Genomic DNA, 16,125 nt, shown 5'->3' on the forward strand with positions numbered 1-16,125 from the left:
CTGATCAGCGATGGCTTTCTGCAGGGAGCCCTCCATGGCTGAGCCTCGGAGAATGGCTGTGCATCCACACAGCCAATTTCTGAATAGCCTGCTTGGGCTCACACTGAGCCTCCCCACACAGAATTTAAACGCAAAAGATTACACTGAAGACACCATGCTAAAATCAAGTCTTTTTTGTTAAAGGAAATTTAGTAAAGGAAAAAAAACTTCCCTGTGTATATTTCTGGGAAGCTGTAGGACACGTAGGCAATGCCTCTCCTCACTTACAGCAAGGTGCAGTATAGAAACAAAAATCAAAAAGTGGATTTTGAAGTAATAGCTCATGTGCCGAACCTGGCAGGGCAGTCGTAAGGGCATTGCACAGTACAAACGAACAAGAATACAGGATGGGAAGGACAGCAGTTTGTGTGGAGGTCTGCCACTTCATCCTTCCCTCACTTTGTGATGTTTAGCCCTTTGGGGATTGAAAATATTTAAGTTATTTAATCTTGATGTTATTTCCTCAGAATAATTTGAAGATCACTTTTATTATGCTAAATTTTAATATATAATATTTAATAATCCTTGAATCTTTTTCAAGGATTGAAAACAGAAATGTTTTTCTAGCCTAATTTTGGGTGGGGAAACCTTCAAAAGGCAAACACAGAGTTCATGAGAGTGTAGACTTATGAGAGTGGAGGCTCTTCTCTATATCAAAAGCTATCGTTTTCCTTGGTGCAAGCTCCTTTCAGCTTGGTATAGGGATTGTGAAGAATGGCAAATGAAATGCTCTGCAAGAAAGATGCTTTCTTCTGTTCTGTTCTTCTGAAATATGATATATTTTTTCTGGTACAATTATTTGGGAAATGTAGTTAGTCAATGTTACTTCATTTGATTTTAAAATTTTAGCCAATAAGCATTTTCTTTCTCTCATTTTAAAAGCACAAACTTAAGAAAAATAACTTAATCATTATCAAATGTTGGTTCAAGTTAATGCAATTCCTTTCCAGACATGATCTAATTTCAATAATTAATTTACATCAGGATATCTGTTCTGCATGAGAATTATCCTGACAAATGCACTCAAACTAGTATGTTCCAAATAAGTAGTTCTTTTAGAAAGAGCTTCTTTCTACAAGTATTTTGGATATTCCTACCAGAAAGGTACCAGTTATACTTGTTATTTCCTCTTCCAACTTTTTCTACCACACCTAACTCTCTCATTAAAGAAACAGCACTGTTCAAGTTGTTTGAAATTATGCATTTTCCATGGCAGCAGCCTTTTTTTCCTCCAAGACTTTTCCCTCCACACCCTAAATTAAATAGTGAGTAGTATATTTGCACTAAAAGATGACTTAGCGGCTGTGTCATTTGGAAGAACGCGGTCATTCTGAGCACTACCACTCTCACCACTGTGTAAAAGAAAAATGTCAGCCCAGAGCTAGGTGCATGCAACTAGCAAATAGATGAGGTGTTGTATAGGGGATGGAGCAGAACCCGCTCTGTTATAGCAAGGGTGTTGTCAACACTTCACAATCCCTCCTCTCACTGTCCTCAAGTAAAGCACAGTAATATCTGTCCTCTGCTTCATTGTCCTTCTTTTTCTGTCTTTCAGCAGCAGCCGGGCAGTTGCCAGTCCAACACAACCATGCCTTTATTTTTAAAGGGAGGGCAAAGGGCATTTTGATAAGATGTGCTTCAGCTGGTTGATACGTCATTTGACTGTTGTCCAAAAACTGCCCCCTTCATTATTCTATACCTAATGAGAGTAAACAATGCACTATAAAATGTCTGCGTTGCTTGGATGCCTTTCAGACTCCATGCTAGGAAATAACTGCCGGAAATCCTGGAGATTTCTATAATTTGTGCTTATAATGTGAAAATGCCATTCAGACTGGGGGGAAAGGAGAAGGGTGCCTTGAGCCAATAGAAACTATCTGTTACCGAAGATCCTGATTTTTATATTTATATATCATACATATATATCCTTTTTTTTTTTTTTTTTTGCATTAGTTCCGATTGAGTTCTTAAGTGATGCAAAAGTTCAAATTTTTGTGAGAAACGTTCTCCATCAAGTAGTATTAGGTGACTTCAGGGTTGATCTTTCCTAATTTTCCTTTTAGATTTCTTTTCTTCAGTTAGGTAGATGAAATTTAAAAAATCTTCCAGATGCTGACACTGTGAAAGCAGTAGCTGTGTGCACTGTCAATCCAGGATAATCTCTCTAGTGACTCACTCTTAATTGCTGGCCTTTCTTCATACCTTAGGAACTGTGTCACTCTCAAAGCTGCTTGAGATTTTCCTTCCAGGAACAATTTTGATCTTAAAATAGGAACCTCACAAAGGAATCCCTAGATGAAAGCCGTTTCCTGCTCTCTGCTGCCCCAGTAGATGTTGAGATGCCCAGTCACAGGCTCTGAATTTCTCATCTCCAACTCGATAACTCGATCCCTCTTAGCTGCGGTTCGTTGCAGCCTGACCGGTTTGGGTGGGACTTTTTCCCAACACGAGTGAAATTCAATCTTCTCTGAAGTTCAGCAGAAGCTGATGGCTGAATGCCATTGACACACAATAAAGCCTTACGTGCCATGTAAATGTTACTGGGCGTTAGGCCGGTCCCCTGCTGGAGGGAGGGAAGTGCTGTCTGCTTATCCATGGAAATACTCCACGCCTCTGCAGTGACTTCTGAGCTACCTAACAAAGCTCCACAGCTGTTGCTGTAACTCCAGCCAGACTAAACCCCAAAAGTTACCGAGACCCCCAATAAATGTGGTCATAAGCCACCACTGCCTCAGTTCCTTGTTCCGCGTAGGGATGCGGCCTGGTGGGGAATGCCACCCCAGGCGGGTTGTTGGCCATTCTTGTCTCAGGATCAGTAGCCACGTGAGATTCTTTAACTCCTTTTGTGCTTTATTTTGGTGTTGTGAAAATAGAAGCTACGTTAATATTCTGGTGAAGCCAAAGTTAAATTCCTCTTTTCTGTGTTTTTACTTTGTGTGCTGTCGTGGCGATGCTCACAGTGATTCCAGCTGACAACTAATGAGCAATGAATCCGAGGGAAGTCTGGTATCGATAGCTTCCAGTGATAGATTGTATAAAACAACCTGTCCTTTGAAATCTGTTGGGATCCGACAATCACTTGTAGAGTATTTGGCTGATAGTCCTGTAGCTGTATAACCTAAGATTGATCAGTAAATCAAAGCGTAAAGAAACGCTTCTGGCTTAAAACTCTAGAAAGATGGATTTGGACATTTAATCATTCCATTGCAGAAAAGAGGTGCCCAGGAGCTGCACGCCATTTGGGAATTCCTTTCATCTCCTGTCACTTCTCTCTACCATCCTTATAAATATCACCAAGTGCAACCTTACTTTACAACACCTAGTTTCTTCCATGCCAAGTCTGACAAGTGGGTTTTGCATCTTATTTGTTTTATCTTTCAACATGTTTCTTTCCTCTGGTTACTACTTTGTTACTACTTTGTTAATGGTGATTTGTAATCCCATGCAAATCAGCTGGCTGTTTTATATTGACAGTGCGAGAAGCAAAAAACCTAATTCCCATGGATCCAAATGGACTTTCAGATCCTTATGTTAAACTGAAACTTATCCCTGATCCCAAGAATGAAAGTAAACAAAAAACAAAAACCATTCGTTCTACTCTGAATCCACACTGGAATGAGTCATTCACGTTGTAAGTTTAACCCCTTTTAATACAATACCTTTTAAGTATTGAATCATTTATTTGAGTTTTGCATTGAAAATGCTTCTTCTCTGCTTCTTTTTAGTAAACTAAAACCTACAGACAAAGATCGACGGTTATCCGTAGAGGTCTGGGACTGGGATCGAACAACCAGAAATGATTTTATGGGATCTCTTTCATTCGGGGTGTCAGAGCTTATGAAAATGCCAGCCAGCGGATGGTAAGAGTTTCTGGAGAGACTTTTGAAATAGTATTTTTCTTCAGTATAATTACATTTTTTGTGGCTTTTCACTGTATCTCATGCTATGAGATCACTGAAAATGTGTCCAAAACCGGGAAACATAGGCTATGTATAACAAAGAAGGATAATTAAAGGAATTCTTTTCTTTTGTCATGTTCATGAAGCTTCTGCTGGAGCCAGGAGTTGCTGCAAACTCAATTCTGTGTACACGGTCTTGTGATATGTGTTTTATTTTTATCACAAATATGATATATTCATTATGAAGCATATCAGTTATATATATAGCTCCACAAGTTCAAAGTACATGGGAACTGATTTTATAAAATGCCATCTTCTTACCTACCAAACCATGCATAGAACTTATCAAACCTTCTCAAAAAGTATGTCTCGTTGAAGAGAATTGTTTAGGGCCTTAGAAGCACTGGAGAAAAGGTTCTTCAAGGTTGATTTTTCCACTATATTACAGGATGATTGGAGTGAAATCCTTGTACATTACAGTGCCTTGACAGATAGTTTGTGATTAAAGATATAAGCTAGGTGAAATATACTCTGTTTCTCTGTTTGCTTTAGAACTTGGCAAACAGTTCTTTACATACAAGTGACATTGGTACAAACACCTAAATCAGATTTTAAATCCAAAAGGAATAAATAAAAATGTAACGATATTTTCTTTACTCAAATATTTTACAGGTACAAGTTGCTGAATCAAGAAGAAGGTGAATATTATAATGTTCCAATTCCAGATGCTGATGAAGATGGAAATGCAGAGCTTCGACAGAAGTTTGAGGTGAGGATTAAGCATAAATATGCAACTGTATTTTGCATACAGTTTTCACCTTATTACCAAAAAAAAAAAAACTGTTCAAAGTTATATAGTGTTATTATTTTTGTTGCTTATGTCAGCAGTATGTACCTTTGGGTTTCTTGAAGATTGGGGCGAGGGGATAATTCAACAGTAGCATCATTTATCTGACAGTTCTTCTCTGTTACGACACTTATAAATTGGTATTGTAAAATATTTCATGTCAGGAATGTGTAATGATTTCAGTGTGTCTTTTAATGCTTACTCCAAAATCTGCAAAAGCGATTATTGCCAGTATCTTTAATAATTTGAAAAACAAAGGTCTCAGAAACAGCAGCATTTTATTACCTAAAATGTTTCACACTGAACATTTTTTTAAGAGAAAACAGTTACAACTGCTGACTAACTGGAGCTTTAAAGTCTCTGTAGAAGGCTGTCACCTGAAGTTCTGATCTCTCTCATGTGGGTATGGAAGTTTCAGGAGGAGTGGTATTGCCGGTTATGTACAGAAAAGAACCACTGAAGAAAAACAGTATTTTCGGCAGAGTCCTCCTGCCCTCTGCAGTGCACGTTGGAGTGGTTGGTAGTCACAGGCGTGGTCTCACCGTGCCTTGCAAAGGAGTCGTTTCTTAATGAACAGACTTAGCCAGCCTCTTCTGACAACTGCAGTGGTATTACGGCAAAATACTTGCTGTCCATTAAACCCAGCAACAAGAATGGTTTGGGCATGGAGGTGTTTTGGCAATGGTTGTACTGGATTCAGCTGATCCGAGTACTCCTTCCAGTTGCATATGCAATAATGAATTCAAATATTCCAATAAATACCGATTTCTTTTTTCTAGTTGAACATTTACAACTTTAGTCTAGCGGTTTATCCAAAAAGTAATTAATGTACCTGTTATGCTTAACAAACGCTTAAGGCTGTTTCTTTCAACCTGAAATGGCAATTTTTTATGTTCACCATCAGGCAGAATTCTACATTGTTATTATAAAAGATGGGTTAACCCAAGAAAGTGAGGAAAAACGGCATATGTTCAACTTTCAAGAAAGAAAAAGAAAAGGTGCTTCAATTTCTTCTGAACACATTTGGATCAGCTACCATACTTTTGTCTGCAGCATGAACTATGATTTTTGTTTTACATTTGAGAAGTACTTTAATCTCCATTTCATTTTCCTTTCTTTACAATTGTGATCTGACCAGTGTGATTTTATTTCACTGCACTAGGTCATTTTCTATTCAAGATCATATTTACCTTTTATCCTCCCTAGAAAGAATAACTTCAAAAGTAATTCTTTTCACCCCTTACATGTCTCTGTGCAATATACGGAGTCTGGAATTGGGTGGACGTGTATTTTAGTGGTAGAGCTATGGAAATTACCTATTTTTTTTCTCAGGACAGAGACAGCACAAAAATACAAGTCACAAAAAATGTCTGTTTTAAAATGTCAGTAATTACATGTGGTATGTTTGCATACTGAATTTATAATCTCTTAGGGTTTTTTTGTTTTTTTTTTTTTCTAGAGCCTACTGTAAATGCAGAATGAGTAGTCAGGGTTTATCTAAGTCCTGCGACTAAGTGGTGTAGAAATCCTGGGAGGCTGCATTGCGTAAAGCTCCTGGACTGGGTCTGAGAAACCGCAGCTTCACATAGGGTCAGCTCTGTCTCAGAAATAATTAATCTGTCTCAAAGTCTAGTTAGTTCAGCTTCCACACTGTGCACTCGAGGCTCTCCCTGTTCTGCAGGTAGCAAGGTTGACACCATCTTAGTGGTCCAAATTGCTCAGGGAAAGGGAATAGGTTTTCAGTGAACACAGTGTCTCTGCAATATTGGTACTGATTCGCATAACGAACATTATGAAACCTAGTGCTGCTATATGTGAATATTTGTAGCCAGACAAAATGTGTGATTATAACTGGACCAAGGCTAGTATAACAAAGTATTACACAGTAAAAGAATTTTGGTTCAACCGCTTGAAGTCTACCATTGTGAGAAGGAACAGAGGAAAGCAGCACCTTCTCAGTAATGTTCTTAGTTGGTTTCAAGGGGAAATTACTGTCATGACATATAAAAAGTAACAGCACAGATGTCTGAATGGTGGTATTTAACTTATTAGCTATTCTGATACGGTACATAAGTAGTGCTGGCTCTGATCATCTTTTACATTATGTTTCTTATCATTTAGATCTTGGCTTACAAAGTCATTTTATTTTAGGTACCCTATGCTAAGGAACAAGTAGAGAGCACTGAGAAGTGTTATTTGTGAGTCAACAGCATCTTCTAAATAAATATTTCCACTGTTCTGAAATCAGCTTTGAACCCTTACAGGAAGTCTCTTGACAGCCATGTTACCAGGTGGGGGTGTTGGCAGGAAGGTTAAAAATATGGATAGACCAAGAGAGGTCATACCGAGCTATCTTCATGTTTATCAGTTTATAGAAAAGAATAATTTCAGAGCGCTTGCTAATCCAACTCTCAATTCGTGGTTCTTGGTTCTGCTTTTCAGAGTGTGACAGTGTGATTGATAGCCAAGCGACATTCGTTTAATTTTGAGAACAAAATTACAACTATTTCTACAGTAGTATTGGATTAATAATACAAAATATTTAAAATGAATAATGGTAGTCTTCAGAGTAAAGAGTGCTAACAAACCTAAGAAATAAAGAAGAACAAGAATAGAGAAACTTCAGGATGAGAATTTCATTAGCTTATATTAAGGAAGATAAAATATTTTCAGGTTCTTTTCAAAATTATTATTAAGTCTTAAAACAATCTTAAAACCGACTTTGCCCTTAAGTCTGAGCTTTAGCAATATGCTTAGTAGAACCTCCACAAGCTCTTAGGAGCTACGTCCCATTTAAATCAATGACAATTTTTTTAATGTCTGTCCGTGTCTTTAGTTCCACAAAGATGGTTAAGATGTGGCCTCGGGCTCAGATTGATTTCAGCTGTTTACACTATCCTATCACAGCCTTCTGGCTCCATTTTAACAACCCAGACTTCTTACTGAAGTCACCCAAATCTCATCAGTATGCTGCTTTACTTACCGGACCTCCTGACACAGAAGTCATTTATCAGTGCAAGTCTACCATAAAACAGCTATGCAGGATTGATAATAATACTCCAAAAAAAATCAAAAAAAAAAAATCAAAACGTTCTATTCACGTGCATTTGTAATTTGAACAGTAAAATGTATTTTGTTATTAGAAAAAGTCTGTGTGTGACCCATTCTGCCAGATCTAAAGCAGCTGAAAAACGAGCACCCGACCTGTGCCCAGTAGTTTGGGATTCTGCCCAGCAAATGGGCCAAGTTTGGGAAGGAGGAGGTGAGGACGACGAGGGTTTCGTTAACGGAGTCATGCAGTGACCTCACTAAGTATTTTTAGTTACTGCTATGAGGATTTTCTTTTTATATACTGTCTGTGTATTCCTAGATGAGGTTGTGCAGTACATGGAAGTTGAGGCATGCTCTGCATAGGTGCACTATTTTCTATACATCCAGTTTTATTAAATCTACATATTTCTGGATCTCACCTATCTCTAAAAGTTATGAATCAACTATGTGTTCACTCAGCAGTATGATCAAATCTGTCTTCAGTGATTTACAGATGATACATCATTATTAATATTTCGAGATAAAAATACACTCCTGTAGGAAGTGGAGGCAGGATAAAATCTGTCACTGTTTTTCATTTGGTTTTAACCTTCGCTTGTGAGTTTTCTCCCCGCAATGGCATTATTGGTGGCCATCTCAAAACGAAACTGGATTCTCAACAGGCATATTCAGAATAATTGTGGCTGCTCCGTAATTGTTCGGGCTGAGGTTTCCAAGGCAACTCGCACCAGTCCCAGGTGGCTGCGTGAACCCGAACTGCCAGGGCTTTGCTCTCCAGTAGCACTATTTGTCGTATCCTTATTTTCCTCGTACAGCATTTTGCTCATCCTAGAATAAAAAAAAGCAGGATATTGAAATAATGCAGCTTTACTGTAGTTTTAATACCTCATTACAATTTGAGCAGTAAAATATTTTTGCCATTTCTGACATTGCTCCTTTTTTTATTTGAGGAAAATAAATGTGTAAATTCTGAACTTCTCCTGTAGGAAGTTATTTCTGATTTCTGAAGCCCTGTTTCCTGTAATTTGCTGCCTAATAAAGCACTTCTTGATACTTAAATATCACCTTAGAAGAAGAATAGAATCATCCTGGCTTAATAATAGGCTGGTTAATTATTCTGTCTGTCCCCTTCTTTACACATCGCCATCACGGAAAATGTTATTAAAAATAAAACAGCTGCTGTGGTTCATAGCAATGTTCATTTTTTAATTAAAGAGAACAGAGTAGCTATAATCCTTACGTGTGGATGTATTTACCAAGTATATGGTACATTAAGTGATGTGAGCCACCCGAGTTTGGTGATTAAAGTGACCCAAGCAATTTGTTAGAAGGTAGGAGGCTGCTGCTCGCAGAGCCTTCATTTTAAGGCATCCGTAGGGAGGATGCATAGCGGTCCTCCTCCTGCCTACCGTTAAGATGCTGGACATTTTATTTTGCTCTATCTGTTCCCATTAGCGTGGCTGTGAGAGGGTTTTCAGCAAAGCACGGCGTTCCCTTGATTCCCAAGAGTATCGACCCTGCTGCAGCGTCCACGCGGAGCCGCTCCCGTGGACCCTGGGAGGCACTTCCCTGGGGACATCCCTGTCCTCTCCCAGTCCCACACTGGGACAGCCTGCAGTGGGTGGCTGCTCCGCTGAGGCTGCCCCCCAGTGCCTGTCACCTCTCACGTGTGGTCTTTGGGTGTGCTTGGTGCACGGTGCTGGAAATGAGGAGCTGTTCACTGCTGTCGCCTCCAGTGCTTCTGAGCTGTGGGTAAGCATGGGACTTGGCTTTTCGTGGCTGCTGGTTTTGTACCAGTCCATTTCATTCAGTGAATGACAACGAAATCACCCCATAGTAATCAGACAAAGCTATCCCAATAAGTACTTTTTCTGCAAAGTAATTTCTGGTCAGTGTGAGGAAAAGCAGGAACCATTTTCATCCACCGGTCGATGCTGTGGGCCAGGCCCGTAAAACCATCTGTGGCAGAAAGGTCAGGCAGAGTACCCAGGGAAAGGGCTCGTGCTGGCTTTACGCTTTGATCCAGGTAGCAGAGGAAGCACCCAGGAGCAGCTCCTTTTATTCCTGGCCATATTCCTGATGGGCTTTTTGCTGCCAGCTCGGTGCGGTGAGCTGGCCTGGCTGTGCAGTTCCCCACTTGTGGGGCTGGGCACCCCGTGCCGTCCCGGCTCTTTTCAGGGCTCATCATGAGTTGCTTTTTAGCTGCTTTGTGCTGCCAGAATCGATGAGGAATGCTGTATACAGGCTACAACTGTACTTTTCTTTTGCAGAACAAGCAGATCGAGACATAAGGAGAGAGGAAAGAGTTCAGATGAGGGTAGATACTGTATCTGAAAACTGGAAGCCTACAGTCAGTGACATTTTGGTGACATCTCAGTGCTTCTAAACATACCCATTATTACCAAGCTAAAGAAAATGTCTTTTTAAATGTCTCACCATTTTAATTACGAGAACAGGGACAGTGTGGTGCTTGGCCATCAGGCTTGGTTATAAATACCTAGCCCCTCTCCAGTGACGCAGGAGCTGAGATATTTCTGCCTCTTATGTGCCACTAACCTCCCGCAGTACGCAGGGCAGAGCTCTGTTTGACCAAACTTGTGTGTTAATCCTCGAGCAAGTGTAAATGCAGGCTTGAATTCCTGATTAAGTAGCCTATCCTGATCGGCGTGTGGATGTGCTGCACCCAGAGCAAGCGCTCATTTACGGAGTCAGGCCTCTCTCCGTGCAGCACAGCTGGGGTTAAACACTATTTGGAAATGTCTGCAGGTTTCAAGGCACATTCAGAGCTCTCTGATGAGTTTCAGTGTTGTTATAGTCAGTGCTAAAGAAACTCATTTATTTATCATTCCCTTTCTGAACATGGGTAAATCATTTCGGTTTGTTTCGCTGCAATGCTGCCTTTCTTGGATCTCTACCACTCCCTTCCGTTTCATTTTTTTCAAGCAGCTTCTGGCTGTGTTATTAGAAAGGAGAGGGCCAGTACTTTCTGCATTAATCTGGCATTTTTTCTGACGTTCACAACAGTTTTAGGTCAAAAGGACATTTTCTTTTTTTCCTTTCATCAGCAGCCGGGACATGCCGGAGCGGTGTGGGCTGCGGACGAGTGCTGCAGCCGTGTGGCCAGCGCCTCGGCAGGAGGCTCCGGGGACTGCTTCAGCAGCTTCCTCGGAACCCAAGGAGCTTCCTAATTAAATCTGATATTTTCATTCCAAAAAAAAAAAAAAAAGGCAGCCATAGGGGAGCTTCAGATTTTGCTAATTTGTGAGTTAAATTCTTCTGTCTTCTGGTTTCTGTGCACAGTTCTGTAAGGGCTGTGAAGAAGACGTTTCTTCTAAGCCTTTGAAGGATGGTTGTGCTTTTGCCCCAGAGCTGTCATGCTGCAGTCACTTTACTCTTTGTTTTTCTGAAATAAATAAAAGATATGATCTCTGCCATATCCATATCTAACTTGTATGTGTTCCCATTTTGAGGCAATAATAGTGACTTCAGGCAGTTCAGCAAAGGTGACAAGGAAAAGAGAAATAACATTGCTGATGCTTCAAACTGTAAAAGAAAAGATTAAATTTACTTTCCAGGAAACAGGCACTAAGTATACTGAAATCATGACCAGCCAAAATATCACTGGCACATCAATCCACACTCTTTATGTATATAAAAAGAGAAGCTGCTTTTTTTGGCTGTGGCACTCGTTCCTATTTTTAAATTGTGCATATTTAATCATTAGAGAATAGTTTGCTGCTGCAGTATAGAAATGCTGTTAGATGACTCCATCTGTTCCATACTACCATTTGGCATGGGGAATTCCCATATGCAGTTACCGGAGGTTTCCCATCCACTCACCATATTTAAAAGTAGAGAATTTGAACGTTCTTAACCAGAGGACATTCCTCTTCAGTCCTGGTTCCTATGAGGTGGTGAGTTCTCTGTGAGTTTTTTCTCACTATATGTGTTGTTATTAAGATGAAGAATGTAGAAAATTGCATTGGTAACGGGGATTTCTTTATCCCATATATAAAGACAGTTTAAATGCATATCTCAAAACAAGGCAAAAACAAAAAATATTTTTGTGCTGGCCCCTGTCCGCGGTGTGTGTTTGTTGATAGGAGCCCGAACTTCACACATCTGTACATTCAGCTTTATGCATTTCAGTGGTTTAAGGGCGTTAGGAATGTCTCACGCACGAAGCATATGGATGCACAAGATTGCAGTTAACATCGAATAGCAGCTGACACAAAGACCTGCACTTCATTGTGCTCTGCTGCACTGTGCTCCTTATTGCCAGGGTGATTAATGCCATGGTTTCTTTTTCGTGAGGTTTCTGCGCACAGCAGGTGCGCCCATCTCTGTATTCTCGCTGCCGTGTCCTTATTTGTTGACTTGCGCTACTGATGTCGCTTGGCTTCTCAAGCCCTTTACTAATGCAGCAGTTTTTCTCCTTGCCTGCCTTTCCCAGGACTGTCATGTCAATGCCTGCTTCTTCAAGGTAGTTTTCTCCTCGGCGTTCTGCACCTTTCTCTTCACAAAGCCGCCTCTATGAGTGTCTGAAGCTTGTTAAATTCAATTTCATTCTCACAGTGTTTTAAGGATGCACTCCTTTTAATCTCTAATTCAAGCTCTTCTAAAGAAAAACAGTAATTTTAAAAAATAAAGTATGCATCTTCCATAATTTGCCACAAAGTTGTCCCCAGATGAGAAGTTGACTTACAAAAATGGGTCAGCAGACCTCCGCAGTTGCAGTGTGCCTTTCATTTTGAAGGACTTGGTTAAATGAATGGCACCTTCTCATGGAAAATGGTGCATCTGTAATTTGAAATACACTTGTGGAACTTTAAATAACTTCCACGGATCAAATAATTCGCACATTCACTGGATATTTAAGTAGATAAATTTACATGGTAAATAGCATGCATGTATCATGATATAATGTGCTACATACTATATGTAAGCTGGGATATACTATGTTGTAAGTGATAATACCCCTATGCACAAATGCTCTGATACCTGAAATGCTAGTCCATGTGGTACTTCCAATTTTACTTCTTTCACTAACTGCCGTCTCACTGAAATACTGCCATAAGCGACGCATATCAGCATTAACAATATACACATCTGCACTTTTCATTTGCATGTAGTGTCTCTCCATCAGGTTTTCTTGCTTTATTAGGGCAAAAGTTACTGACACAAATCATACTTCCAGTCTCATACGTGGGTTCAGTTACAATTTAAATTAAAATGTGAAACTCCTGTACTGTAAACTGTTCTAAGAACCTACAGTTATTGAAGCCATTGCCATCTTCTGATAATACTTTTACAGTTTAAGTTGATCGAGAGCAGTTTAGGTTTTATAGCCCAGAGTTTAAAAGACTTAATTTAAAAATCTTTTTTTTAACGTTGTTTGTATTACTAAAGTATGATTTTAACAAATATTTTAATACTGAACCAGAAAAAAAAGAGATTATTTATCATTGCCAAATATTTCCTAATGCAGTAATCATCGTATTTGTCATACAATCAGTAACTTATGTTCTCTTAACCTTCATCCTTTCTCTGGTATCTTATTCTCAGAAAAGCTTTTCAGAAGGTGAGTTACCCTTCCTCGGTCCTTTCCACCTCCTCTTATTTGAAAATAAAATCACGTGTTGGTTTCATTGATGAAACTTGTTTAATGCAGGGAAGCTTCAAGCTTCTCTGTTGAAATATATTTTTAAACAATTTTGTTTGAACAATTTATAGGTAGCATTTAAATAAATAACTTTCTATACTTTTATGCAGTATATCGTAGTGTATTTAGCTGTAATAATTGAGGGGAGAACCCATCAACATGGAAGTGTGACAGAAAAAGTAGTAGATGGAAAAATCTCAGCAGCGGGGTATTGCAAAGCCCATTTAAGCTGCACTGACAGAGCCAAAGCTACCCTGAGAAAATGCAGCTGGGATAAATACAGTAATGTCTAACGCTGTGGTGTCACTCCAGTGTAAAACCCAGGCCCTGAAGTGTACTGATCTAAACTGACAAAAGTTCTTGGTCCACTTTTGGTTTCATCCTAGGAGTGCACCTAAAAAAAAAGAGCTGAACAGTTTCACACACTGCTGCTTCATAGGCAAAATTCTCGCTCAGTCCTTGTGAATTACAAACATGAATCCCAGCAAAGAAAGTTGGCAGTCTTGTGATACAAGACTCGGGAATTCCATTTCTTCATGAGAAAAAAAAAAAAGCCAGCTTTCTTGTTTGTTGTCTGTCTTTCCTCTCTGAATTGTTCCAAATCCCCATTCAGCTTGCTGCTGCCAGGGACTTAGCATTACCAGCCTAAGCTCAGAAGCATCCCTGCATGCTGCATTCTGCAAGCTAATCGCCACTGACATTAGCATATCTTTGGTAATAATTCTGTCAATAATCAGTTTATGTGGGACTGCTGCGGAGGTTATGTTCCCAAGTTTACAAGACTGGAATTGAAAGGAAACAGCAGGAGCAGATGAAGAAGGAAGGCTGTGTTCCTGAGGATAATGTAACACTTCTGAGCTAGAAATAAATAAAATGTACAAAAATGATTTTAAAAGATCATAGAAAATTTGAGAACGCTGTGAGCAAGGTCAAACAGCTTAGTTATTTATAAATTGTTTATTAGATACTAGTAAGGATCATGCATTTATGCTGCTTTTGTTCGCCCAGCAAAGTATATATTTAGATTAATTTATTTTCACAACATCATGCAGAAACCACCTTGATTTTGTATGTGTGTGTTTGTGTTAATTAATCACATAGTGCGACCTGGTTACAGGATCCCCAGGTTTTAAAATCACTGCTTGTCTGCAGCTTTTCGTCCCTGAGGATTTTGTGCAGGGATTTGCACTCAGATCAGGTAGAACTGAAGTCTTTGAAGATTGCTTTAGAACGGAACTTTAGTTTTTGTCCATATTGAAATAAGTTTTATGCTTAAAGCAAATTCTACACCCTATTTTTTTATTATTGAAAATGAGCAGTAATTTGCATAGTTTTAAAATGAGGGAGCATATGTAAGAGCAATTCTTTTTTTTTTTTTTTTTTATACTTAGGGATTCATTATTCCAGTACTGACTGGAAAGCCAGCAATATAATTATATTTGCTGTTTGTGTTTTTATTGCCACTATCACAGGATATTTCAGAGAGAATTCTTGAATTTTATTCCTAGGCAGCCTCTTTAATTACATTCCATCTAGTTAGACGCTGTTCTGTTGCAGCGGATGGTGTGTTTGGCAATAAAGGCAGAAAACAAAGTAGACTCAGGTGGCCACAGGATTATTAAACAGATTAAACACGTTGACGGTGCCAAGTGGGTAGCTGGAAACTCTTCCCTCTCTAGATTTGGCTGCTCACAGCCAGAAGTCCCTTGTACAGGGCGATATCCCCTGAAACTGGTATTCTGAGGATAAATGCATCCTATTCTTAGGATAAATGCATCCTTTTCCATAGTCTTTTGACTCTGTTGTCTGCATTTTCTAGGGGATGTGGTTACCTTTATCTTGTCCCTGACAAATCTGATTAGAAGTCACTTACTCGAGTACTTTATACAGTTTTAACTTCTACACAGCACCACTGAAAAAGTAAAAGAAAATAAATAAGGCACGTGGTTATAAACCCCCCAAAGCAGCAGCACTGCCAAGATGCTGCATGGTATTTAATAATAAGCTGTTGTATTGTCCTTTAGGATTCTCTTGTAGCTTATATATTGAGTAAACTTCCCTTGACCGTAATGTTGAGCTCGGGAAAATAATTTCTGCTCTGAGGTAGGAACCACAAGGGGTCAGTAAAGAACACAGAATAGCAGCCAGAGCAAAAAGCTGGCTGTAGCAGAAGTCCTGAAGGACATGGAAAGATGCAAATTGTTGCGTCTATATGTATTTGTAAAGATCCGAACCCGTTACATTAAATGGCTATTTGATAAAATTCACTGTAAGTTTTTCATACAGCCCTTTGTACAAGTCTCTTTATCTGGCACCTATGATCATTTTCCCCCAGTCAAAATATTTAGGAGCTTGCAGCTGTAGGCGTGAGTTCTGCCTCTGCCCTCCTTGGTACTGCTCAGGTCACCTCTGCCTGCGGGTGATATCCGTGATTCCCAGCCCTCTGCCTGCCTCTGCCATGATTTATGTGCTGGGGGACACGCACAGGGCTGGCAACCTCTGAGTCACGGAGTAAAACCATCTCAGTGCAGGCCTGTGAACCTGCAGGGCGTTAGAAGAGGCACTGCTTACCACGAGCAGTGCCTATGGAGAATTAGGCAAAATAATTCGATTTTAGTGATCACGCA

The 16,125-nt window shown here is 39.7% G+C and overlaps 1 protein-coding gene across 2 annotated transcripts in view; it reads left to right on the forward strand.

The window, feature by feature from the left end:
* The window catches only part of PRKCA (protein kinase C alpha), a 154,317-nt gene that overhangs the window by 102,444 nt on the left and 35,748 nt on the right, over nt 1-16,125 (forward strand). For both annotated transcript variants that reach the window (XM_080560601.1, XM_080560602.1), the window contains exons 6-8: nt 3,514-3,670; nt 3,765-3,899; nt 4,611-4,707. In XM_080560601.1, the coding sequence (XP_080416727.1) occupies nt 3,514-3,670; nt 3,765-3,899; nt 4,611-4,707 (389 nt within the window). The remainder of the gene's footprint in view (nt 1-3,513; nt 3,671-3,764; nt 3,900-4,610; nt 4,708-16,125) is intronic.

The sequence above is a fragment of the Anser brachyrhynchus genome, assembly GCF_964034855.1.
Source record: "Anser brachyrhynchus genome assembly, chromosome: 18".
Lineage (NCBI taxonomy): Eukaryota > Metazoa > Chordata > Aves > Anseriformes > Anatidae > Anser > Anser brachyrhynchus.